Source organism: Neoarius graeffei, chromosome 17 (assembly GCF_027579695.1).
Source record: "Neoarius graeffei isolate fNeoGra1 chromosome 17, fNeoGra1.pri, whole genome shotgun sequence".
Lineage (NCBI taxonomy): Eukaryota > Metazoa > Chordata > Actinopteri > Siluriformes > Ariidae > Neoarius > Neoarius graeffei.
Window position 1 is genome coordinate 30539345 of NC_083585.1, and position 25180 is coordinate 30564524.

Here is a 25180-nt window from a genome sequence, read left to right on the forward strand (position 1 = left end):
GGAGGAGTAGAAACAGGAAGGGGGGGAGGGGGATACTTCTGGAGAACCATGTGGATTGAAACAGACTACTTCGAGCAAAAAAAAAAAAAAAAAAGTGAGCAATGTTCAGTGCTAATATTAGCTTGGTCTGTGAGAGGTGCTGTAAACATGGATTAAGAAATTAATTAATTTTCAGGACTTTCAGATGCAGCATCGGCCGTCCCTTTGCTCCTAGGCAGGAAAGGTGTGTAGGAGAACACGCACTCTAGGCTGTAGGAGGTGTGGAGGAGGACACCTCCCTTCAACACCAAATGCTGAGCTGATGATGGGTCAAAGAGGTGTAATGGCGCCTCAGTTTGGCGCCCACTGAATACGGCCATGATGAGAGGCCTAGTCAGCTCATCATTACACCCACTACCACAATGAGAGACAGGCTTCCTGATGAAGGAGTTTAATGGAGGGAGGGAGGAATGGAGTGCGGGATGTGGCGAGAGATGTGATTAGCACGGAAAAGGGGAGGGCTTCCCTGCACCAGGAAGGCCTGGGATTTTGCCTTTGCGCCTTACTTCCCTGTGAAATAATACATTTTAATTAGCCACTTCACCCTCTGCTCATAGTTTAACATTCAGAGCTGTAGTAAATTGGCAGGCATATACCAGAGCAGGTGAATAAGAACTGCACGGGAGTCTGATTTTTGTTGAGATGCAAATTTGAAGTGCAATGCATTTAAAATAATTATGACTCGCGTATCAAAAAACGGTGAAACTCTGATGCGAGTATTCAAAATCTGAAGAATAATTGGCCTTACCGTTTTCCTCTGTAGTGCTTTCGAATGAAAGATTAGCTGCAATTAAAATAACCGTGGAGGAGAACAGTGCGAACAACGGCTCAACGCGTGAAAGCGTTATGATTAAAAAGCATTTGCTAACATTGCAAGTATGTGTTCACATGAGTCATATGGGATTTATACTATACTATACCTCCATCTCTGTTCTTTCTCTCACACAGTCTGGTACCGTTTACAATCCATACCTGGGGGCATGGATCAGACTGAGGTCCCGTAGAGATTATGCTATTCAGCTTTCTGTAGGCGAGTCAACTGGTTAACGCCACGTCACCTGCCTCGAGTTATTGTTCAAAACAAGGCTAAAACCAGAAGCCATGTAACACCCCAAATGATGTGCTACTGACGCTGTTGGCACTTGGCAAGGGAAAACTGAAAGCGGATTGGAGAGTGAGCTTTTATCTGCTGGGATTATGTATGCAGCGTCGCTCCCAGAGGCGCAAGAGAGTCACTGGGGAGGCAGGAGGCAAAAATCCACTCGTCTTAACTTCGCTACACCTTCCAGGGCTTAACTTTGGGTACAGCTTCCTTGTACCCGTCCATCTTTGTCTCTCGTGTGCCTCCATGTGGCAAGGATAGCGATGCTCCTTATTCAGACTCGGCTCATGCAACAAAGAGGGGAAACCTTCCCGGGTTCCATAGACACCTTTACTGAAGTGCGTATACAGACCATGCTGTGGTCTGATGCGACATGTGACTTAACGAATGACATCGTTGGTGTGTATCCAAACATGCAATAACATGACAGTGCCTATCGCAATAACACAAGCTGCTCAAGAGAAACACTCCAGGCGTACCGTAGTAGTGATCAAAGTGACATCTTAAATGACAGTCACATTACCCTTGAGGTAAAAGAACAATGGTTAGTTATGAAACCAAGTTGCCATGCCCATCATGAATGTTATCTTGGCCGGCTGTCAAACTAAGCCCTCCTTTATCATTTCTGTGCTTGCATGTCCCAAAAGGGGCACTAAAGCAGAGATTAATGCACCCTATGTTTTGGGGAAGGCTGCGCCATTTGAAGGGGATGATGAGCTGATTTTTAATTGCAAACAAGAACAAGAAAAAATGACTCTGCATGAAGATGGAATGAGACTCACGCGTCAACGTCTGCCATCAGCGCCAACTTGCTGGGGAAGATCTCAGAAAGGAGCACCCGGGTGAATGACTTGCCAAGTGCCTTCAGCTTCTCCTCCAAATGCTAGACAGAGGAAAATATACATGAGAGAGAGAGAGAGAGAGAGAAATGCAGAGCAAATGTGGGGTTAATACAGGTGGAAAAAAAAGAAATAAGACTATAAATTTATTCATCACAGCAAAATACCAAATGACCCGAGGCTGTCTAACTTTCCATACAAAAAAACAGCCATGCTGTTACTTTGGGCAAGACTCATTCCGCTGCCAGATCTCAAACACCTCAAAACCAGACAAGAAAATCAAAAACAGCCCTGTGTACCGAGGCTCATTTAAACTTGAGAATTAGGCCATTCCATACTGTGCTGCAATATAGATATAAATGATTTGACAAAATATCATTAGTACTGGGGCGGCACGGTGGTGTAGTGGTTAGCGCTGTCGCCTCACAGCAAGAAGGTCCGGGTTCGAGCCCCGTGGCTGGCAAGGGCCTTTCTGTGCGGAGTTTGCATGTTCTCCGCGTGGGTTTCCTCCGGGTGCTCCGGTTTCCCCCACAGTCCAAAGACATGCAGGTTAGGTTAACTGGTGACTCTAAATTGACTGTAGGTGTGAATGTGAGTGTGAATGGTTGTCTGTGTCTATGTGTCAGCCCTGTGATGACCTGGCGACTTGTCCAGGGTGTACCCCGCCTTTCGCCCGTAGTCAGCTGGGATAGGCTCCAGCTTGCCCGCGACCCTGTAGAACAGGATAAAGCGGCTTGAGATAATGAGATGAGATCATTAGTACTTTATAAACAGTTACGTTTGGACATTATTCTCTGTAATGCCTCTTTCATTTTCTCATATCGCGACTTTGCGACGATTTATTAAGCATTTCCAGTTGACAGTAGCGATCCTTGCTTGGTGTATGTGTGTTACAATTACAAACCTGTGTTCCCCCGGGGTAATGGAAAGCTCAGTGCAGAGAGAAGCATTCGATTCTGTACTACACAGGCAATATATGCATCTCGGTGTCATTTTAAGTAAAGGGCATTTCTTGTGCACATACACAACCACTCAAATGTCTTCTCTTGCTCACCCATCCTCTTTACTCCATTACACTTCATGCAAGCAATATGAATACATAACTCTTGAGCAACAGAACATTATACGCAGCTCCAAACCCTTTGGGCTATACATATTTCTCGTGAAAAACATCACAAGAGTGAACATTAGCTGTTAACAGCTTCAAAGCCCCAAGGCTCAACAAACAAACAACAAATAAATAAAAGTAGTATATTTCACTCTCTTCTTTATGGAGTAGATGAACGGAGCATAGCAGATGGAGTTTAGAGCGAACGCATCTTCATTTAACTGAACATGAAAGTAATGACTTATATATACTTAGAACAGTGACTTGTTCCACAGTCTCGTCACCTGCCGGCTCACGTTGCTGTTGCCAGACTGCTTCCAAGTCCAGGAAATTCAGCCAAATCACCCATATCTGACTTGCATTTGCTTCCAACTAAATTTGGCACAGATTACAAATTACAATGACTGACTTATGAATCATCGCGAGACCTGGCTCCATATTATTTTGTCTAATATGATGAGTACTGTCTTCCACACCATTTATACTCTCATGGCCCTGGCTTGTTCTCTATTCCAAGAACTTAAAAAACAAAACAAAATTTAAAAAAAAAAAAAAAACTCAGAAGGTTGGTTGGACTTGTTTCTTGAAAATCAATATTAGTCCCAGATTCACTTTCAAACCCAGAGCAGACATAGTACTCTGACAGAGCTTGGCAATATATTTAAAAAAATAATTATAATTAAACAACAACAATACTTTTTTTTTTTTTTGCTTTTTAAAATTCTCTCATATGGGCTGGCACGGTGGTGTAGTGTTTAGCACTGTCACATCACAGCAAGAAGGTTCTGGGTTTGAGCCCAGCGGCTGACGAGGGCCTTTCTGTGTGGAGTTTGCATGTTCTCCCCGTGTCCGCGTGGGTTTCCTCCGGGTGCTCCGGTTTCCCCCACAGTCCAAAGACATGCAGGTTAGGTTAACTGGTGACTCTAAATTGAGCGTAGGTGTGAATGTGAGTGTGAATGGTTGTCTATGTGTCAGCCCTGTGATGACCTGGCGACTTGTCCAGGGTGTACCCCGCCTTTCGCTCGTAGTCAGCTGGGATAGGCTCCAGCTTGCCTGCGACCCTGTAGAACAGGATAAGTGGTTATGGATAATGGATGGATAGAATTCTTTTATATATATATTTTGTGTTTTTAGCTACATTCACTGAACGCTTTATTAAGAACACAACTAATACTGGGTAGGGCTTTCCCCTTGGCTATGAAACGAGCCTCAATTCATTATGGTATGGATTCAGGTCCAAATTGGAAGTCCACTAAACATTAAACTCATTATCATGTTCCTGAAACCAGTCTGAGACGACTTTTGCTTTGTGACATGGTTTATTGTCATGCTGGAAGTAGCCATTAAAAGATGGGTAAATTGTAGCCATGAACAAATTTCAACATGCAATAATATTCACATGGGCTGTGGCGTTCAAGTGATGATTGACTGGTATTAACAGGCCCAAAGTGTGCCAAGAAAACATTCCCCACACCATTACACCACCTCCCCCAACCTGGACTGTTGATACAAGGCAGGTTAGGTCCATGGATCGATTCATGCTACCGGGTCCAAATCCTGACCCTACTATCTGTGTGCTTCAGCAGAAACCAAGATTTGCCAGACAAGGTGACATATTTCCAGTCATCAACTGTCCAGTTTTGGTGAGTCTGTTCCCACTGCAGCTTCAGCTTTCTGTTCTTGGCTGACAGAAGTGGAACCTGACATGGTCTTCTGCTGTTGTAGCTCAGCCGCCTCAAGGTTCGACATGTAGCCCATTTTGAGATCCTTTTCCGCTTGCCACAATTGTATAGATGGTTATGAGTTACTGTAGGCTTTCTATCAGCTCAAATCAGTCTTGACCTCTCACTCAACAAGGAATTTCCATCCACAAAACTGCAGCTCACTGGATTCTTTTTCTGTATTGCACTGTTCTGAGCAAACACTAGAGACTGTTATGCGTGAAATCGCTGGAGATCAGCAGTTATAGAAATACTCAAACCAGCCCATCTGGCACCAACAATCCTGTCACGGTCAAAATCACTGAGATCACATTTTCCCCCCATTCTGATGGTTGTTGTGAACACTACCCAAAGTTGCTGACCCGTAACTGCATGATTTTATGCATTTCACTGCTGCCACATGATTGGCTGATTAGATCATTGCATGAATGAATAGGTGTACACTGCAAAAAATGATTTCTTGTTGAGAGAAAATATCTTTAATATGGGTGAATTTATCTATTATTTCTTGTTAGAAGTTTACTAGAACTCAAATGTAAGATTATTTAGCTTACTTTGAGACACTTTTACTAATTTCAAGCCTTAAATTTTCTTATTCTATTGGCAGATAATTTTGCTCATTTTAAGCATTCAATTCTAGAAAGAAGCAAAATTATCTGCCAATAGAATAAGAAAATTTAAGGCTTGAAATTAGTAAAAGTGTCTCAAAGTAAGCTAAATAATCTTATATTTGAGTTCTAGTAAACTTCTAATAAGAAATAATAGATAAATTCACCCATATTAAAGATATTTTCTCTCAACAAGAAATCATTTTTTGCAGTGTACAGGTAATAAAATGCCCAGGGACTGTATACAATAGTTTTAAATCATTTGTCTATGGCTTTATTATTATTATTAATAAACCCTTTTTACAATTGCTGTTAATGTTTAGGTACCCGTGCACTTCAGGTTTTTCTCAGTCGAACTAGATTTCTAACGGCACACAAAAGGTTACGTGAAATATCCCGTCAGGTAAGCGTATGTTAGCCATCTAGTTAGCATCTGTAGAAAAATTATTTTCACAAGTGTTTATGATTTGCTTATAAGTGTTTATAAAATCCCGCATTACCATCAGCAGCGCAAATTAAGAATTTTAAAACGACGAATAGAAATCCTCTTAGAATTCGGGTCAGGTTAGTTCATGTTAGCTAACTATCTGACATTAGCATTTAAGACTGGAGAGGCTTCTGAGCATGATTAAAACATCCTTATGGAAGTTTTGTCTGGTTAGCCAACACTGGCTAGATGGCTAGCTTTTGCAATGAAGATGCCAACATAACATTGATGAATACGACATTACACACACACACACTTTATATATATTATACACACCCTCTTAGAAACAGTGCAGATTAGCCATCAATTTAGCATTAGCAGTTAAGACTGTAAACATTAGCCATTTCTTATGTTACTTTATATTAGCATTGCACTTTTACTTTGCTACCTTATCTGATTTATACTTTACATTTCCTGTTTTTACTCCTTCACGAAGCTGCTTTGAATCAGTTCTTATAATAAAAGGCACTGTACAAAAGAAATTGACTAGACTGATTTTTAACAATGCATTTCCAAGGATCACCTCTAGTTTCAATTTTTCCAAGTTCAATAATTTTCCCCCCTCATATGACAGTTTGACATCTGAAGGCTGACAGTAACTAATGCCTTGCTCTCCCAGACACAGACAGACAATGGCTACAGATCTATTCCATCAGAATATCCATCTGAACGTCTATTTGTCTGAGATTGGTATTCGTATAGCTCTCATTTGGGAGACGGTGTTATGAGAGTCAGAGAGAGATTTGTGTTGGCTTAAAAATCTCATTTGACAGCAAAACGGGAGATCCGCGAGTCTCTCTCTTCCTTCGCCTATGCATACCAATTAAGATAGGATCAGTCAAAACAAAGTGAAACACAATACATGAGAGAAAAACAAAAACGAGCAGATCAAAAGAGGCGAAGGGAGTGATGGGGTGTTGAAAAAGACACCTCCCAATCCTGAGTACTGATTAAGACCCCACTCACATTCCATTACAGCAAAAAACAAGAGACTGTAGACACATGCTTGGAGGGATTTCTAAGGGCTTTTACTGAATGGAAATGTGAAATCTAGTTTAAAAAGCACACACACACACACACACACACACACACACGCTTAACAGTTATTCCACGGAATCGAGTCATACATGAGCTCATAAGCCATGTACGACAAGATTGAGTGGAATAACTGTTTTACAACCCCGATTCCAAAAAAGTTGGGACAAAGTACAAATTGTAAATAAAAACGGAATGCAATAATTTACAAATCTCAAAAACTGATATTGTATTCACAATAGAACATAGACAACATATCAAATGTCGAAAGTGAGACATTTTGAAATGTCATGCCAAATATTAGCTCATTTGAAATTTCATGACAGCAACACGTCTCAAAAAAGTTGGGACAGGGGCAATAAGAGGCTGGAAAAGTTAAAGGTACAAAAAAGGAACAGCTGGAGGACCAAATTGCAACTCATTAGGTCAATTGGCAATAGGTCATTAACATGACTGCGTATAAAAAGAGCATCTTGGAGTGGCAGCGGCTCTCAGAAGTAAAGATGGGAAGAGGATCACCAATCCCCCTAATTCTGCGCCGACAAATAGTGGAGCAATATCAGAAAGGAGTTCGACAGTGTAAAATTGCAAAGAGTTTGAACATATCATCATCTACAGTGTATAATATCATCAAAAGATTCAGAGAATCTGGAAGAAGCTCTGTGCGTAAGGGTCAAGGCCGGAAAACCATACTGGGTGCCCGTGATCTTCGGGCCCTTAGACGGCATTGCATCACATACAGGCATGCTTCTGTATTGGAAATCACAAAATGGGCTCAGGAATATTTCCAGAGAACATTATCTGTGAACACAATTCACCGTGCCATCCGCCGTTGCCAGCTAAAACTCTATAGTTCAAAGAAGAAGCCGTATCTAAACATGATCCAGAAGCGCAGACGTCTTCTCTGGGCCAAGGCTCATTTAAAATGGACTGTGGCAAAGTGGAAAACTGTTCTGTGGTCAGATGAATCAAAATTTGAAGTTCTTTATGGAAATCAGGGACGCCGTGTCATTCGGACTAAAGAGGAGAAGGACGACCCAAGTTGTTATCAGCGCTCAGTTCAGAAGCCTGCATCTCTGATGGTATGGGGTTGCATTAGTGCGTGTGGCATGGGCAGCTTACACATCTGGAAAGACACCATCAATGCTGAAAGGTATATCCAGGTTCTAGAGCAACATATGCTCCCATCCAGACGACGTCTCTTTCAGGGAAGACCTTGCATTTTCCAACATGACAATGCCAAACCACATACTGCATCAATTACAGCATCATGGCTGCGTAGAAGAAGGGTCCGGGTACTGAACTGGCCAGCCTGCAGTCCAGATCTTTCACCCATAGAAAACATTTGGCGCATCATAAAACGGAAGATACGACAAAAAAGACCTAAGACAGCTGAGCAACTAGAATCCTACATTAGACAAGAATGGGTTAACATTCCTATCCCTAAACTTGAGCAACTTGTCTCCTCAGTCCCCAGACGTTTACAGACTGTTGTAAAGAGAAAAGGGGATGTCTCACAGTGGTAAACATGGCCTTGTCCCAACTTTTTTGAGATGTGTTGTTGTCATGAAATTTAAAATCACCTAATTTTTCTCTTTAAATGATACATTTTCTCAGTTTAAACATTTGATATGTCATCTATGTTTTATTCTGAATAAAATATGGAATTTAGAAAACTGCCACATCATTGCCTTCCGTTTTTATTTACAATGTGTACTTTTTCCCAACTTTTTTGGAATCGGGGTTGTATTCTATCCACATTCACTGGATTTTGAGAAACGGAGCATTTTTATTTTAGTTCTTTGCTTATTCGATAAATAAAAACTTTATACAAAACATCTGACAAAATTATTCAGCTTAGAATGTAAACAAACTGGCAAAATGACAGGAGCCATTTGTGAAAAATGCAATAAAAATAATTCTTGAAAAATAAAAAAAGGATATGTTCTTATCATCAAATACTTTTATTCCATATTTTGCTGCTTATTTTCTATCTTTTGGGGGTTTTCTTCTTCTTTAGGGTTTTTTTTTGGCGGTTGGCAAACTAACTTAAAAGTGTGGTACTGCCACCGACTGGGCTGGAGTGTGGAACAGGCGATATTGGGGGGGTGAGCGGGAGACTATATTCTTTTAGATATTTCTGTTTCTTTTAAATACTTGATAAAGTGATGTATCTGACTTGATGTGCTCCGCTATTTTATTTTTCACTACTCATGGTATATGAGCTGATATCCTAGTAATAGAGTAGCCAATTACAGTGCACGATTGCTCATATCCAGTGACTGTGGATACACACGCCTACATACTGTACATAGTCCCCTTCTTAAAGACTGGAATGGGCAGGCCAACTATTTTGTTTTTGTTACACACTGAAGACATTTGTAGCCGAGATCAAAAGGTGAACATAAGATGATAAAGCAGAATTACAGCTTTAATTTGCTGATATTTACATCCAGATGTGTTAAACAATTTAGAACATGGTACCTTTTGTTTGTACCCACCCATTTTTCAAGTGATCAAAAAATCTTGGAACATGTGACTGACGGGTGTTTCCTGTTGCCCAGGTGTGCCCTGTTAGATTGATTGTTCAAAAAATTCCTTGCTCTAAATGTGTGAACCCTGGGTTATGCCTGTGAAGACTGCATTTGTTGTTTAAAAAAAGATAAACCAACATGAAGACCAGAAAGTTGTCTATGGGAGAAAAGCAAGCTATTTTGAACTTGAGAAAAGAGGTAAAATCGATCAGAGCCATTGCACAAGCATTGGGCATAGCCAATACACATATTTGGAATGTCCTGCAAAAGAAAGACACCACAATGACATCGAACAGGTCAGCCAAGGCAACAGCAGTTAATGACAACTGTTGTTGAGCTGTGAAGAAAAACCCAAAACAACAGTCATGACATCACCAACAACCACCACAGGGCAACGGAGAAAGTATTACAACCTACTGTTCAAAGAAGGCTTTGAGACCTGAAATATAGAGGCCACAAACACTGCCAGAACAACAAAGAACTTCATCAGGGGGTAAAAAGTAGAAGGTTTTAGACTGGTCAAGTCAATCCCCAGAACTTAACCAGTCCGATGCCATTTATTTTGAGACTATCTGTTATAATACTTTTGCTCATATAAAAACTGGGTGGTCCAACCACCAAAGGTGCCATGTTCGAAATTGTTCAACACATCTAGATGTAATTATCTGGAAATGAAAGCTGAAATACTGGGCCAACGTCTCATATTCATCTTTTTGGTCTCATACACCATGTACGATGTAGTGGGTGGGTGGGTGGATGGATGGATGGATGGATGGATGATGGGTGGATAGGCCTTGCTGTTCAAATACTTTGAGAGGGGACTGTAATTTTATCAGATATCAAATCAATATCTCACCTCCAAGATTTTGGGATTGCCCTGGCGACCAAGTGTGCCCAGAATCAGACCCCACCTCTGGGCTGAGCGCGCCGTCTCTATGGCCTGCAGTCTGTTGGCACGCATGGCTCCATGGTCATAATACTCTCGAGAGAAAACCTTACTGTAGGGATCATACCTGCAAAAAACACTGTTCATTGCGTCGCCATCATACAGAGCAAGGCTGAATACATGCATTATACATTCAAAGGAAAATCTTGCTCATTAATCTTCCAAGATTTATTTTGTAACAAACTTCCTAGCGGACTAAATTTAAACTTCATCAATATGGTCCATTTTCACTTTGGTTAATGGTTTCCTACAATTGCAGTCAGACGTTTGCATACAGTACCAGTCAAAAGTTTGGACACACTTTAATTCAATATTTTGGGGTTTTTTTTCTATATTTTTATTCATTAAAAGTCACTTCGTGTCTTAAAGTAATGATTATGTCATTTCTCTTTATTTAGTTGAGCGGTTCTTGATGTAATATGGATTACTACAGTTGTGGCTGGAAGAGGGCTAGTTTAATATTTGTATTTTTATTATTTACCAGACTATTTACTGTGATTACTTCAAATGCATTAAGAAGGCAAGAAACTTGTCCACTAACTAACGTTTGACGAGGCACACCTGTTAATTGAAAAGCATTCCAGGCGACTACCTCATGAAGCTGGTTAAGATAATCCCTGCGTCCGAAATCATTCACTCGTTCACTAATCACTACTCCCATAGGGAATTACTATATAGAGGACTATACAGTGAGCTCATTGGTAAAATGAAAAAAAAAAAACCAACACTTTTGGACACTAATCCGTCGCGCCGTTATTTATGTTATTACTATCGCACAATTGAAACATGCCAGATTAGCCGGCTGGTGGGTTTTCAAAATAATAAATACATGCATGTATTTTTGCAATAAATCCATATTATACTGAGCGTATTTCCCACATTAATAAATACAAAGTACTTTGTGTCTGCTGCATCTTTCAGTTCTTTTAAATCAAGGCTGAATACTTTCTTCTTTACCGCTGCCTTTTATTAAATCAAATTTGAGGCTTTTGATTTGATTTCTTTCAGCGCGACTGCAATGCATAATAGGATATATTGCTTGGTTAGTGACCATCGGTTGTACACTACTTTTCGTGATGCATTGTGGGATACTTTGAGTGCACTATATAGGGTGTAATAATCTCACTATACATTCGGACAGCACTACAAAATGGCGACCTCACTATATAGGCCACTATATAGTGAGTAGGGAGTGATTTCGGACACAGGGCAACACCAATAGCGTGCAAAGCGCCATCAAGGTAAATGGTGACTACTTTGAAGAATCTAAAATATGACACATATTTTGTTATTTTAACACTTTTTGATTACCACATAATTCCATAGATGTTCCAGATGTTATTTCATAGTTTTGATGTCTTCAGTATTGTTCTACAATGTAGAAACTACAACCCCGATTCCAAAAAAGTTGGGACAAAGTACAAATTGTAAATAAAAACGGAATGCAATGATGTGGAAGTTTCAAAATTCCATATTTTATTCAGAATAGAACATAGATGACATATCAAATGTTTAAACTGAGAAAATGTATCATTTAAAGAGAAAAATTAGGTGATTTTAAATTTCATGACAACAACACATCTCAAAAAAGTTGGGACAAGGTCATGTTTACCACTGTGAGACATCCCCTTTTCTCTTTACAACAGTCTGTAAACGTCTGGGGACTGAGGAGACAAGTTGCTCAAGTTTAGGGATAGGAATGCTAACCCATTCTTGTCTAATGTAGGATTCTAGTTGGTCAACTGTCTTAGGTCTTTTTTGTCGTATCTTCCGTTTTATGATGCGCCAAATGTTTTCTATGGGTGAAAGATCTGGACTGCAGGCTGGCCAGTTCAGTACCCGGACCCTTCTTCTACGCAGCCATGATGCAGTAATTGATGCAGTATGTGGTTTGGCATTGTCATGTTGGAAAATGCAAGGTCTTCCCTGAAAGAGACGTCGTCTGGATGGGAGCATATGTTGCTCTAGAACCTGGATATACCTTTCAGCATTGATGGTGTCTTTCCAGATGTGTAAGCTGCCCATGCCACACACACTAATGCAACCCCATACCATCAGAGATGCAGGCTTCTGAACTGAGCGCTGATAACAACTTGGGTCGTCCTTCTCCTCTTTAGTCCGAATGACACGGCGTCCCTGATTTCCATAAAGAACTTCAAATTTTGATTCATCTGACCACAGAACAGTTTTCCACTTTGCCACAGTCCATTTTAAATGAGCCTTGACCCAGAGAAGACGTCTGCGCTTCTGGATCATGTTTAGATACGGCTTCTTCTTTGAACTATAGAGTTTTAGCTGGCAACGGCGGATGGCACGATGAATTGTGTTCACAGATAATGTTCTCTGGAAATATTCCTGAGCCCATTTTGTGATTTCCAATACAGAAGCATGCCTGTATGTGATGCAGTGCTGTCTAAGGGCCCGAAGATCATGGGCACCCAGTATGGTTTTCCGGCCTTGACCCTTACGCACAGATTCTCTGAATCTTTTGATGATATTATGCACTGTAGATGATGATATGTTAAAACTCTTTGCAATTTTACACTGTCAAACTCCTTTCTGATATTGCTCCACTATTTGTCGGCGCAGAATTAGGGGGATTGGTGATCCTCTTCCCATCTTTACTTCTGAGACCCGCTGCCACTCCAAGATGCTCTTTTTATACCCAGTCATGTTAATGACCTATTGCCAATTGACCTAATGAGTTGCAATTTGGTCCTCCAGCTGTTCCTTTTTTGTACCTTTAACTTTTCCAGCCTCTTATTGCCCCTGTCCCAACTTTTTTGAGATGTGTTGCTGTCATGAAATTTCAAATGAGCCAATATTTGGCATGAAATTTCAAAATCTCTCACTTTCGACATTTGATATGTTGTCTATGTTCTATTGTGAATACAATATCAGTTTTTGAGATTTGTAAATTACTGCATTCCGTTTTTATTCACAATTTGTACTTTGTCCCAACTTTTTTGGAATCAGGGTTGTAGTTCAATTCGAGAAAAACCTGTGAATGAGCAGGGGGGTACAAACTTTTGACTGGTACTGTACAATCATTGTGCCACATTAAAAGAACAGTTCAAAGAAATCATTAAAAGCCCAATAATGCCATGACATTCATGTTGACGATGACTGCCATGTGACCCACAATGCTGTTTGAGGACCTGCTGAATGGAGCACCAATGAGATTTGCTTCATCTCCACTTAGAGACTGATGCAGCAGTTTTAGTCCTTTACTCCATCTCTCTCTCTCTCATCTGTACACTCTTTTAAAACAGGTCCAGAACTTCAACTTTCAGACTAATATATTCATACCATTGTGCTCATCATCTCATAGATCACTAACTAGCTGAGCTGTAACTAAGCACAACTGCATTGCATTCTGGGACTCGAAGGCCATTGTTTGTTGTCTCCACTACATTTGTGCTGGACTCGTCATTAATATGACATTGAACACTGCTGGAAAATTGGTGAGAAATGAAACTCTTGCTTTTTTGGTTTGAGAAGCTAGCAGTGAAACCTGACTTAAATTTATCACTTACATTTGAAATCTCTTCTCCTATTACAATACTGTCCGGTGGATTGACGCACCTAAGCTTTCTGTTCCCGGTTGTAATCAAACAGATCGTTTATTCTATCTTAGGTGTTTTTATTTGTAGGTGGGCCATTTATACATTCATTCATGAAGAAAAAGGGGAAAAAAGATTCACGAGAAATGACTAAGGACAGCAGAATTTTTCACTCACCTGGTGTTTTCTACAGCAGCGTTAATGTCCGGTGGAATGATGCATGTGCCGATCTCTAGAGGAAGAGGTGTGCTCTGTACGGTATGGTAGCCAATAAATGCCACAGAGTTCTTTTAACATTTTTTATAGTCTGTCGATGCTTGATAATACGAGAAAGTCTTTAAAACGAGAATAGATGAAACCATTTAAAAGATTGGTGAACACAACTGTTTTTCCCCCCACACACAAATGCCCAATTCAGTTGAAACTTTTATAATGTATGACAACAAACTGGGCACAGGAATGTACATTTAAACATATTTAAACTTCACGCTGCGTCATTCCACCGGACTTGATGGTAAATGCTATTCTAAGTGCACTAGCACGGTCTAACTTCTTACAGGAAGAATGAACAAGAGTGCTCTGAGAACACAAGATCCCCTGCTGGCAACTAGGCCATAACTCTGGTAAAATGCGACTGAATTGAACAAAATTACAATATACGTATTACCAACATATAACAAAGAATCCTGTCAAGTTTCGTGAAATTCCTCCAAAAATTGTGAGAGGAGTTGATTTCAGAAGGTGAGTACCCTTCCCAGGATGGGCGGATGGACATCGACATGACATAATCCCCCTTCAGGCCTTTTGGCCAGTGGGGGATAAAAACTGTAAGGGAAGTTGATTTCAGAAAGCAAGCACACCTTGATGAAATTGCCAAAGTACAACTCTGTTAATAATCAAGGGCATAACTCTGGGAAAAATTTGCCCAAATTAAATGAAATTTCAATATGTGTATAACTGTCATATAACAAAGCCTTTTGCCAAGTTTGGTGAAATTCCTCCACAGAGGAGTTGATTTCAGAAGAACATGCACCCTCATGAAATTGTCAAAGTACAAGTTATTTAAACAAGGGTCAAAACTCTGGTAAAATTTTCACAAACGAAATTAAATCACAATGTGCATATTACTGTCGTATAACAAGGCCTTTAGCCAAGCTTCGAGAAATTCCTCCACAAATTGTGAGAGGATTATACAAAATTATACTTTGACAATTTCATGAAGAGTCTGCTTTCCTTCTGAAATCCACTCCTCTCAATTTTTGGAGGAATTTCACCAAACTTGGCAGGATTCTTTGTTATATGTTGGAAATACGCATATTGTAATTTCGTTAAATTGGGTCACATTTTACCAGAGTTACAGCCCTTGATTAACAAAATTATACTTTGACAGTTTCATGAGAGTGTGCTTTCCTTCTGAAATCAACTCCTCTCAATTTTTGGACGAATTTCACCAAACCTGGCAAAAGTCAGTGTTATATGTCGGTAGTACGCATATTGTTATTTTGTTCAATTCGGTTGCTTTTTACCAGAAGGCAAGCACAGGTAAACATCATAAGGCAAGCACAACTTCACGAAATTGTAAGGCTGTTAATCAAGGGCCACAGCTCTGGTAAAATGCGACCGAATTGAACAAAATAACAATATGCGTACTCCCGACATATAACAATGCCTTTTGCCAGGTTTGGTGAAATTCGTCCAAAAATTGAGAGGAGTTGATTTCAGAAGGAAAACACACTCTCAGGAAACTGTCAAAGTATAATTTTGTTAATCAAGGGCTGTAACTCTGGTAAAACGTGACCCAATTTAACGAAATTACAATATGCGTATTTCCGACATATAACAAATAATCCTACCAAGTTTCATGAAATTCCTCCAAAAATTGTAAGAGGAGTTGATTTCAGAATGTGAGCACCCTTCCCGGGACGGACGGACATCGCCACGACATAATCCCCCCCCTCGGGCCTTTCAGCCAGCGGGGGATAAAAACAGCACCAACCACCAAATTCGCGATTCCGAAGCATGTCAGATAATTTTTCTTTAACCATATTAATATCTTTCAAGGTGGAGATCTTCTTTAATGAGTAGACAAACTGCACTGATAATTTCTTTGTGCAGGATCTCTGAGGTTTACCTGTAAGTTGGGACATCTGGATTGGCGATCATGATTGATTCCAAGTGAAATCTTCCATCCCCAAGGTATCTGTCTTGGCAAACATATGCTATTATCAGACAGGGGAAGGAGGGGTTGGGAAAGAAAACAAAGCCCAGTATACTGGACTACAGCATGGACAGCAGCAAGGGCATGTGGGGTTTAGGGCGGGGCCCACATACACACACTTACATGCACACAGATGCAGCGCACCTGCAGTTAAGAACACACACACACTCCAGCTGTAAAAACAGTCTGAAAATGATATATAACTTAAATAAATTTGAATGCAGTAATTAAGTATGAACAAGTCTCTAACCTTCATACTACGCCACACACACACAACATGAGCAATAGTACACTGTCCATCTGTATCAAACAATGAAGCTCAATGTTGGCTGCTTTTGTTCAGGTTCATTTGAAGATTTATTTTTATCTACCCATTTGTTGCAAAAATAGATGAGCAAGCCAAGTTTTTTTTTTTTAAAGATATTTTTTGGCCTTTTTTTCACCTTTATTGGATAGGACAGTGTAGAGACAGGACAGGAAACGAGTGGGAGAGAGAGACGGGGAGGGATCGGGAAATGACCTCGGGTCGGAATTGAACCCAGGTCCCCGGAATTATGGTATGGCGCCTTATCCACCTGAGCCACGACGCCCTAGCAAGCCAAGTTTTGTAACGTCACACAAAGATTGAGAGTGAAAAAATGGGAAATATTCTGCCAAGTTAGCTTATGTTAGCCAACTAGATAGCATTAACTGTTAAACTAGATTCATGCGTGTTGATGACTCTGAAATTCTGCCATGTTAGTTCACTTAAGCGAGTTGGCTAGCCTTAGCAGTGAAGATTACAAATGTGTAAGCATGTGAACAGAAATCCTCCACGTGCTAGCAAATTGCGAGCATTAGCAGTGAAAAATGGAAGCATGGTATGACGTGTATCTTTTTGTAAGTTTTGTCTGGTTAGCTAATGTCAGTTAGCTGGAATATTTAACAGTTATTCCACGAAACTGAGTCGTACATGAGCTGATAGCTGACGAGGCGTGTAGCACCGAGTTGGCTATAAGCCATGTATGATGAGATTGAGTGGAATAACTGTTTTATTCTATCCACATTCACTGGATTTTGAGAAACGGAGCATTTTTATTTAATAAAAACTTTATACAAAACGCCCAATAAAATCATTTCCGCTTAGAATGTAAGCAAACCGGCGAAACGACAGTAGCAATCTGTTAAAAATGCTATAATAATAATTCTTGAAAAATAAAAGATACGTTCTTACCATCAAATACTTTTATTCCATATTTTGTTGCTTTTTTGGGGGGGGCTTTTGTTTTTGAGTAGAGTTTTATTTTGTCCTCGGTTGGTTCAGCAAAACGCTCCGCCATTTTGTTTTTCTCTACTCACGGTATATGAGCTGATAGCCTAGTAGTAGAGTAGCCAATCAGAACATGCAATTGCTTATATCCAGTAAATGTGGATAGAATAAGACTAGATATCCTCTTAGAAATATTGCCAGATTAGCCACATAATTGGAATTAGCAGGTAAAGATTGTAGCGGAGCTCCCTGTTACAGAGCGAAGCTCCATTCCTCAGAGAATACGGTCATGCATCGACCTGATTTTTGATGGCTTGTGTGACCATACGACGCCCATATGAATGAATGATCTACGTGCATCACTACAGGGAACCCAATCGTAACTGCAAGGCAAAATATCTCAAACACTCGGCCACCAGATAATGAAATTTATATCTTTATTTACATAAGATAGATGCGTTTTTAATCCAGCGCTCAGTTTTAATTTGCTTTTTAAAAAATAACATGGGATTATTTACTAACAGATTTTACACTCATCGGGAGATCTGCTTTTAGGCAGTGGCTAAATATGTATAAAATATTGCTGAAAAATCCTCTTTGAAATCTTTTCTGGCTACTTCATTGCAGCTACTTGGTTAGCAGTGAAGACTTTAGGATATGATTTGCTCCCCTCTCAGAAACGTGTTATGTTCGCTTAAGTTAGTCTACCTATATAGCCATTTAGCTAGCGTTAGCAGTTAAGATCATAAACATTTATAAATATGACACAAACATTCTCTTGTACTTTTTGTTCTGAAGCACACTTGCATACGGAGAGGGTTTTCTGGGTAAGTGGAGCATGCAAAGGCACACCAACTAGCTGATGTGCAATTCTCCAAAATCGTAAATAGTGCCCTGAGCACGTCGATGATGCTGTGCATCCACCAGCTTTCAGAAAATCTAAAAACATGCCTCCCAAAAGACAGGATTGTGTGTCGTTTATGTGGATGCCTTTAATACCTTTAATAGCACAGCCACACTGAATAATAACCTTGAATAAGAAGCGATCATCAGCATTATCCAATACTCTGTTCTGCACTCCATCTCCTGTCTTTTAGTAGGCATGCTCATGTTACACGGTAGTATGATGGCAGACGCCAGTGCAGCCACCTGTGTTTAACATACTCACAGGATCGTAAATCCATGTACACAGAAGTACAAACAAGATGACAAAACTCAGGTCAACCAGCTGGCTAAAAATATTTGTGAAAGTATGCGTGAAAAGACTTCCATAGATGGACTCAAAGGCAAGTTCACATTCTTATAAATGGTCTTATAAGCAGACCAACCCAGAACCGCTCCTTTCCAGATCACAGTGGACAGAAAAAAGGAGACACAGTACTGTGCAAAAGTCTGAGGTACACGGAAAGAAATACTGTAGACCAAAAATGGCTGAAAAAGTAATGAAATGAAATGTTTCAACATTAAAAAAAAATACTATAAACTGCAGTAATCCATAATAAATGAAAAAGTCGATATTTGGTGTGAGATGACCCTCTGCTTTAAAAAAAAAAAAAAGTAGTCTGAGGTACAGTGAGTGCAGTTTGATAAGGAAGTGAGCTGTAGGTTTTACTGAGCATCTTACAGAACCAGCCCCAGCTCTTCTGGACACTTTGACTGTCACACTCGCTTCTTCATTTTGCACCAAAACCCAGCAGCCTTCATTACGTTTTCTTTTTTAATCTGAAAAATGCTGTCTTATGTAATATGCTGCTCAGATACAAACTTCTTCTGTAAAATTTTATTTTGTGCTGGAAAACAAACGTTTGGACTCTAAAATGTTTTTGTACTGACTTGATAACGTAGAAGTTATAAAATATAAATCTATAACAGTTTGTATGAAAAAATAGGGGGCCTGAGACTTTCACACAATACTTTCTCTCATATATATATATATATATATATATATATATATATATATATATATATATATATATATATGTGTGTGTGTGTGTATATATATATTATATTTTACACACACACTAACAAGATCAACTGTGAGCTCCTGCTCACTTATGTATCCCCCCCGCTCTCGCTTATGGGTCCGTCTCAGAAACTGGTCCCTCATTTGGGACATTATGGTCAAAACATTTTTTTTCTAATTTTCCTATTTTTTTTTGCATTTACCTAACACTCAATGTTTCTTTTGTCATGTTTAATAAGAATAAAGATAGCATCTTGCTTTATCTGCCCTCCACTGTGGAAATTTTTTTTGATTACAATTCAAATGCTTTTGTAAAATTGATTTCCATATAAAATAACTCCATCATGAAGAATTAAAGCCCCTCCTTCACAGATGAGTGAAAATATTGAATAAATTTCCTCTTTTTGATTGCTTGGGTTAAAAATGCCAAGTTATGATGACTGAATTGATTATTCACTTAAATATGAATAATATGATACATTTTGGGTATTTGATATGGCGAAATAGGACACAATGGAAAAATCAAGAACACACCGGAAAGATGAGAATAACGGCGCTGGTAAAAGAACAGTGACTGTACCGGCTGAAGGTCGCGCGGGTCTCTGCTGCGGTGTGAGAGCAACGGGACATCACTACCGCACCGGACGGAGTGCGAGGCGGGGGCGGGGCAAAATGACTGGCCGTAGATTCTATCAAAAGTTCGATCTAAATTGACCATGGTTGCAAAATATTGGCCAAAAATACGCAAACACTATGAAATATGAAAGTAAGATGAAAAAGAAACATTCTATTGCCTTCTACTGCAAGACTAAAACAAAATAAAACTGTCAAAACTCACCTTTTCAGTGATAACGTCCGAACAGATCACCCGCGTAACAGAAAGACCGCAAACGGAAGCACGATCAACTTTAACTGTTGGAGTGGAAAATTCCATTCTACACATGCAAATTGTTAATGTGTGTCCTTCCCCGCACACAAATAACACGCTACGGTAAAAAATAGACCACGACTCATTTTATAGCTCAGAAATTCATACAAGACCAGCTACCATTGTAACATATTCTGTAAGAAACATATTCTATACCTAACTTTCAGCTTTCGGTTTAAGTTTTCGTTTTTAAGTTGCTACTTTTGGCGAGGTAGTGACCTCGACCCTGAGGCTTTCTGTTTAGATCAAAACACACGATCGTATTAGTTTTGGGTCTGCGGAAAATGGAGTTACAACAGTGATCAAATATTTTGCATGATGTTTTATTACGGTTATGATTATTCTGTGAGCGCACCAATCCTTAGGTGGATAAAGTTACAACTTAAAATACAATTAGTGATAACTGTAGACTTTTCAGTGGACTACAGCCTTTTTAAGGGAACGCGATGTAGTCAACCATTTATCATGTCCCAGATCAAGCCGCCATTTTCCCACAAATTTGTAGAATGTTTTGCCAAATTCTGAATATTCACATCAAAGATTTAGTTTTATCTGTATTATTTCTTTCATTTTATTTCAAATTAAAACCAACATCACCATTCAAAGCTGTATAGTTTATTGACTGTGAGTATATGTAGTGGGCTACCCCCACAGTACCCAGTTTCTGAACCAGACCCATATAATGTGTACCATATAATGCATGGTACCGGTATATGACAGAACAGTGATAGTTTATACTGTATAGTTAATAATGTTGAGTTCCTACAACAGAAACTGTTCTCTACATCGTTGATCCACTGTCTACATTACTCTGTTGGTCATGATCTATTTTTGTTAAAATTGTTGATGCTATTTCTATTACTCACTTTAAAACATGATCTGTTAAATACTCTTTACAACACCTAAAATAGTTTGTAATTAATCAGAAAACAGATAAAAGGCATAAATTACACACAGTATTTCAGAGCAGTCACCATGTGAATATTTTTGCCTTTGAATATGTACAGTATCCATTATAAAAATTCAAAGAGTGACAAACCAAATTTCTTCAAAGAGCTTTAAATGTACACTTAAAGGGGAACAGAGGGCAATATATAGTGTAAATATAACAATAAAACACACATTGATGAACCTTATTCAAGACTTACAAAAGTTTTTTGTTCTAAGGTTGGAAAGTTATAGTGTTTTGAAAGTAGCTCGAGCAAACTATTTCCGCAGTTTGAACAGCCCGCCATGATATTAATTTTATCCAATCAGAATGCACGTTCATTTTCTCTGCGTAACACTCATGACGCATGTATGTGCCCGGTTGTGTTGGCTCATTGAGGTTGGGAATAGCACATGTGAAATACCTGTTTCTGCCTCTTGCGACGATTTCGCAAGTCCACGGGTGGCGCCTATCTCATTGCAGCAAATAAATTCTGCTGGACACGTGAGCAACTCCACGTTACATTTTCCGCACGAGCACCACGCCGTGTCACCTGCACGCAGACGCTCTGCCCCACGCTCGCCATGCCCATGGTCAGCATCAGTCTCATCCTCGCCGTCATCCGAGCTTTCTTCTCTTATTTCATCACCGGAGTCGAGAGTACCTCTCCTAGGTTCAAACTGGTACCCTTCTAAGCCATAGCCTGCTTGCAGTGTGTCTTGCGGGATCTCTTCGTATGATTCGACAGAGCTGTCGCTTTCACTTGATGCGCCTGACGCCATGATTACACGCTTATCTCCTCCATTTCGGAGAGTGCAGTGGGTAGCGCTGACGTCATGGTCTTTTAAAAATGGCGACTCTTGTGCGGTTTAGCGTATAAAGTATTATATTTACAATTACCAAGATATTTCGTTGTTTTCTAGTACATAAATTTGATAGAAGACTTAAGAATACGTTACTTTGTCACATCAGCAACCGTATATATTATATTTTGTACCCCTTTAAGCACATTCGCTGACACGTTGAGAAAGTTGACAGTCAATGTGCCATCGGTAAAAGTGGGAAATAAAGCCATGGACCACCTGAATGAGGCCTCAGGGAAAACAAACTAAAGCTCTTAATTAGCCAGGCTTCAAAAAACCGGACGGGACTCGCAGAGTGGCATCCCTCTGGACCCGAAAGAGCAAACTGCTGACCAAAATGCACATGCACTCAAACCCTGTGCAATATGGTTCGCTGCTCTGATACTTAAACGTAATAGCTGTTACACACTCCTATCAGAGTGAACAGAAATGCCAGCATGTGTACCTCAGCAGTCCTGCAACTAAATCACATGAGCACAAAGCACTTTAATAGACCACAGCTCCTGCCTTAATGCATAGCTGTCTATAGGGAGGCATGTTGCTCTGGTATGATGATGCGAACTGCTCCAGCGCTGTTCCGGGTTTCATTCAAGGCCGCGGGTTTGAAAAACACTCATTCAGCATTTTAAACCTCTCTTAAAGCATGACGCATGCAATGATCCTGCTGCTCGTTACTGTCATGAGACAGATCTCCCTGCTCTGTAAAGCACTGGTAGCAGGGTCAAAACACACTACACACACACTTCTTCACCCTCCATCCCAGAGAGGTAGCTGTATATATATCCCTCAACTCTATAGAGACAGACTGCAGGAGCTTTTCTATTATTTAATAGGTAGCTCTCGTTTCTCATGGCCATTATTCCCATCCTCCATACATACTAAAACATCTCCTGAAATACACCACATCTTAAGATTTAATTAGCCGTTAATCTTTTGCTACTGTTGGGAGGGTATAATATAATACCTGGTGTAATGGAAGTTCTGAAAAAAGGGGAGGCTGCAGAATTAGAGCAGTGTGCGTCTGTTTTGTAGACACCATGTCAGAATTTAAAGCGAGATGGTGGACTGTGTGCGGTGGTGTTCAGGTCATACGCTCTATACCCATGTGTGTGTGTCAATGGCTAGTGGAGTGGCGAAAGGAAGACTGATGAAAAGCATGTCTCAAGCTCCTGTACCCTGATACACAACATTCTCTCTTACCAAAACAAAACAAAAAACATGTATCCAACAGTCAATGTATATTAAAAAAAAAAGAAAATTGTTTGATATTCAACATTAAATGCTCCATCATGCATTAATATAAGTACAACAATGCAACAAGAGTACCACTGTCAAATAACAAACTTAACACTGGAATTCATTGAAAAAACAAAACCAAAAAACCCCGAATCAACCATATTTATCATTTTTTCCTGACCTGGATCATCTTTTCACTCTACACACTAACACTACAAGATTTTCCCAGATATATAAATAAATAAATAAATAAATAAATCAGACTATGCTACGAGTCTAGGGGAAAAAAAAGAGGAATAAAAAAAAAACCCAAGAAGACAGAGTTGTCTAGATCCCCCGCCCGATATACCAACTATATACCAAGTTTCAAAATATTATTTGTCACATTTTTCAAGTTCTGTTGCAGGAAACCAACCCTACCTCTTTACACTGACCTCAGCAGCCCACCGGATCTTTGGTCCAGGTGAGCTAAAAATTCAAATTTCTCACATTTCTTAGTATCAAAAGGCACATATACATTACTTAATCAACACATATACCAACTTTCAAGACCATGCCACTCATAGTTTTCAAGTTCTGCTCCGGAAACAAAACCTACCCCTAAGACTAACCTGAGAGACTAAGTCTGAAATTGTTTCCATGGAAACATGAAAAATTAAAATTTCTCAAATTTCTTGGTCTGAAAAGGCACATCGACATCACCTTGTTAACATGTATACCAAGTTTCAAATCCATATCATGAATAGTTTTGGATATATGCTCCGGAAACGAACAGTGCTCTTAGAAACCAAGTCAAAATCTATTTTTTATGTAGAAAGTTGAAAAATATTTCTTTTTTTTTTTTTTTTTTACAAAACTCCAAAATAGCAAAAGGCACCAGTTCACATGTTGCTTGATATGTATACAAAGTTTCATGAAGATATCTTCAATAGTTTTAAAGATAGGGCCCGGATACGAAAACGTGACTGGACGGACAGACGGACACAGGGCCGGCCCAAGCCTTTAAGGGGCCCTAAGCAGAATTTGATTTGGGGGCCCCCCACACCACCAAAACTACACTGCTAGCTGCCTTATTATTTCTTAGGCTACACAGTTAGTCTAGTTAGTCTAGCCACCCACCATAATCTGCGTTTTTAGTTGGTTTACATTATACTGCAACTTGTGGCTATTGCAATATAAAATATTCAGAGTGATGTGTGGCATATTTTGTAAGTAAAACAACAAATCAGTAGACAAGACGCTGTATATGTAAACAAGTTAACCAGTTTATTTTGCACTAATGTGCAAAACAAAACCTAACATACACAGTTCTTACAAACAGTACTTAGTACTTGTAACCGTTATTAAATAATAAATAATAAATAAATCTTAAAATCTGGAATAAACCTTACATCTTAAAAGAAATCTTAAATAAATTCACAAAATGAACAGAGAAATTTGCAGCATAATAACATCAACAATAACACAACAACCACCTATTATGTTGCACTTAAAACTATTTATAGGAGAAAATATGAAAACTCGCCTAAAATAACTCACTGTTCGGAAAGACAACACTTGTCCTTTTTCCTGTCATCATCAGTGCTTGATCATTTCCCTTCAAAATCTATGCTTCCTGGCTTTTCGGGAGGCAAAGTCATCAATGACGTCATTATAGGAGATCTCCCGACCAACTTTGCTATTGCTACTTATAAGTGCAAGCCCACTGAGTCTTTCCTGTGCCATTGTAGATCTCAAGTAGCTTTTGATTAATTTTAGTTTCAAAAAGCTCCGTTCTGCTGATGCTACAGTTACTGGGAGAGTGCAAGCAATC

The 25180-nt window shown here is 39.6% G+C and overlaps 1 protein-coding gene across 2 annotated transcripts in view; it reads right to left on the reverse strand.

The window, feature by feature from the left end:
- Positions 1 to 25180, reverse strand: part of dph1 (diphthamide biosynthesis 1) — a 309721-nt gene that overhangs the window by 35001 nt on the left and 249540 nt on the right. For both annotated transcript variants that reach the window (XM_060898077.1, XM_060898076.1), the window contains 3 exons: positions 16114 to 16182; positions 10330 to 10486; positions 1924 to 2024 (listed from right to left, as the gene is read on the reverse strand). In XM_060898077.1, coding sequence (XP_060754060.1) covers positions 1924 to 2024; positions 10330 to 10486; positions 16114 to 16182 — 327 coding nt within the window. The remainder of the gene's footprint in view (positions 1 to 1923; positions 2025 to 10329; positions 10487 to 16113; positions 16183 to 25180) is intronic.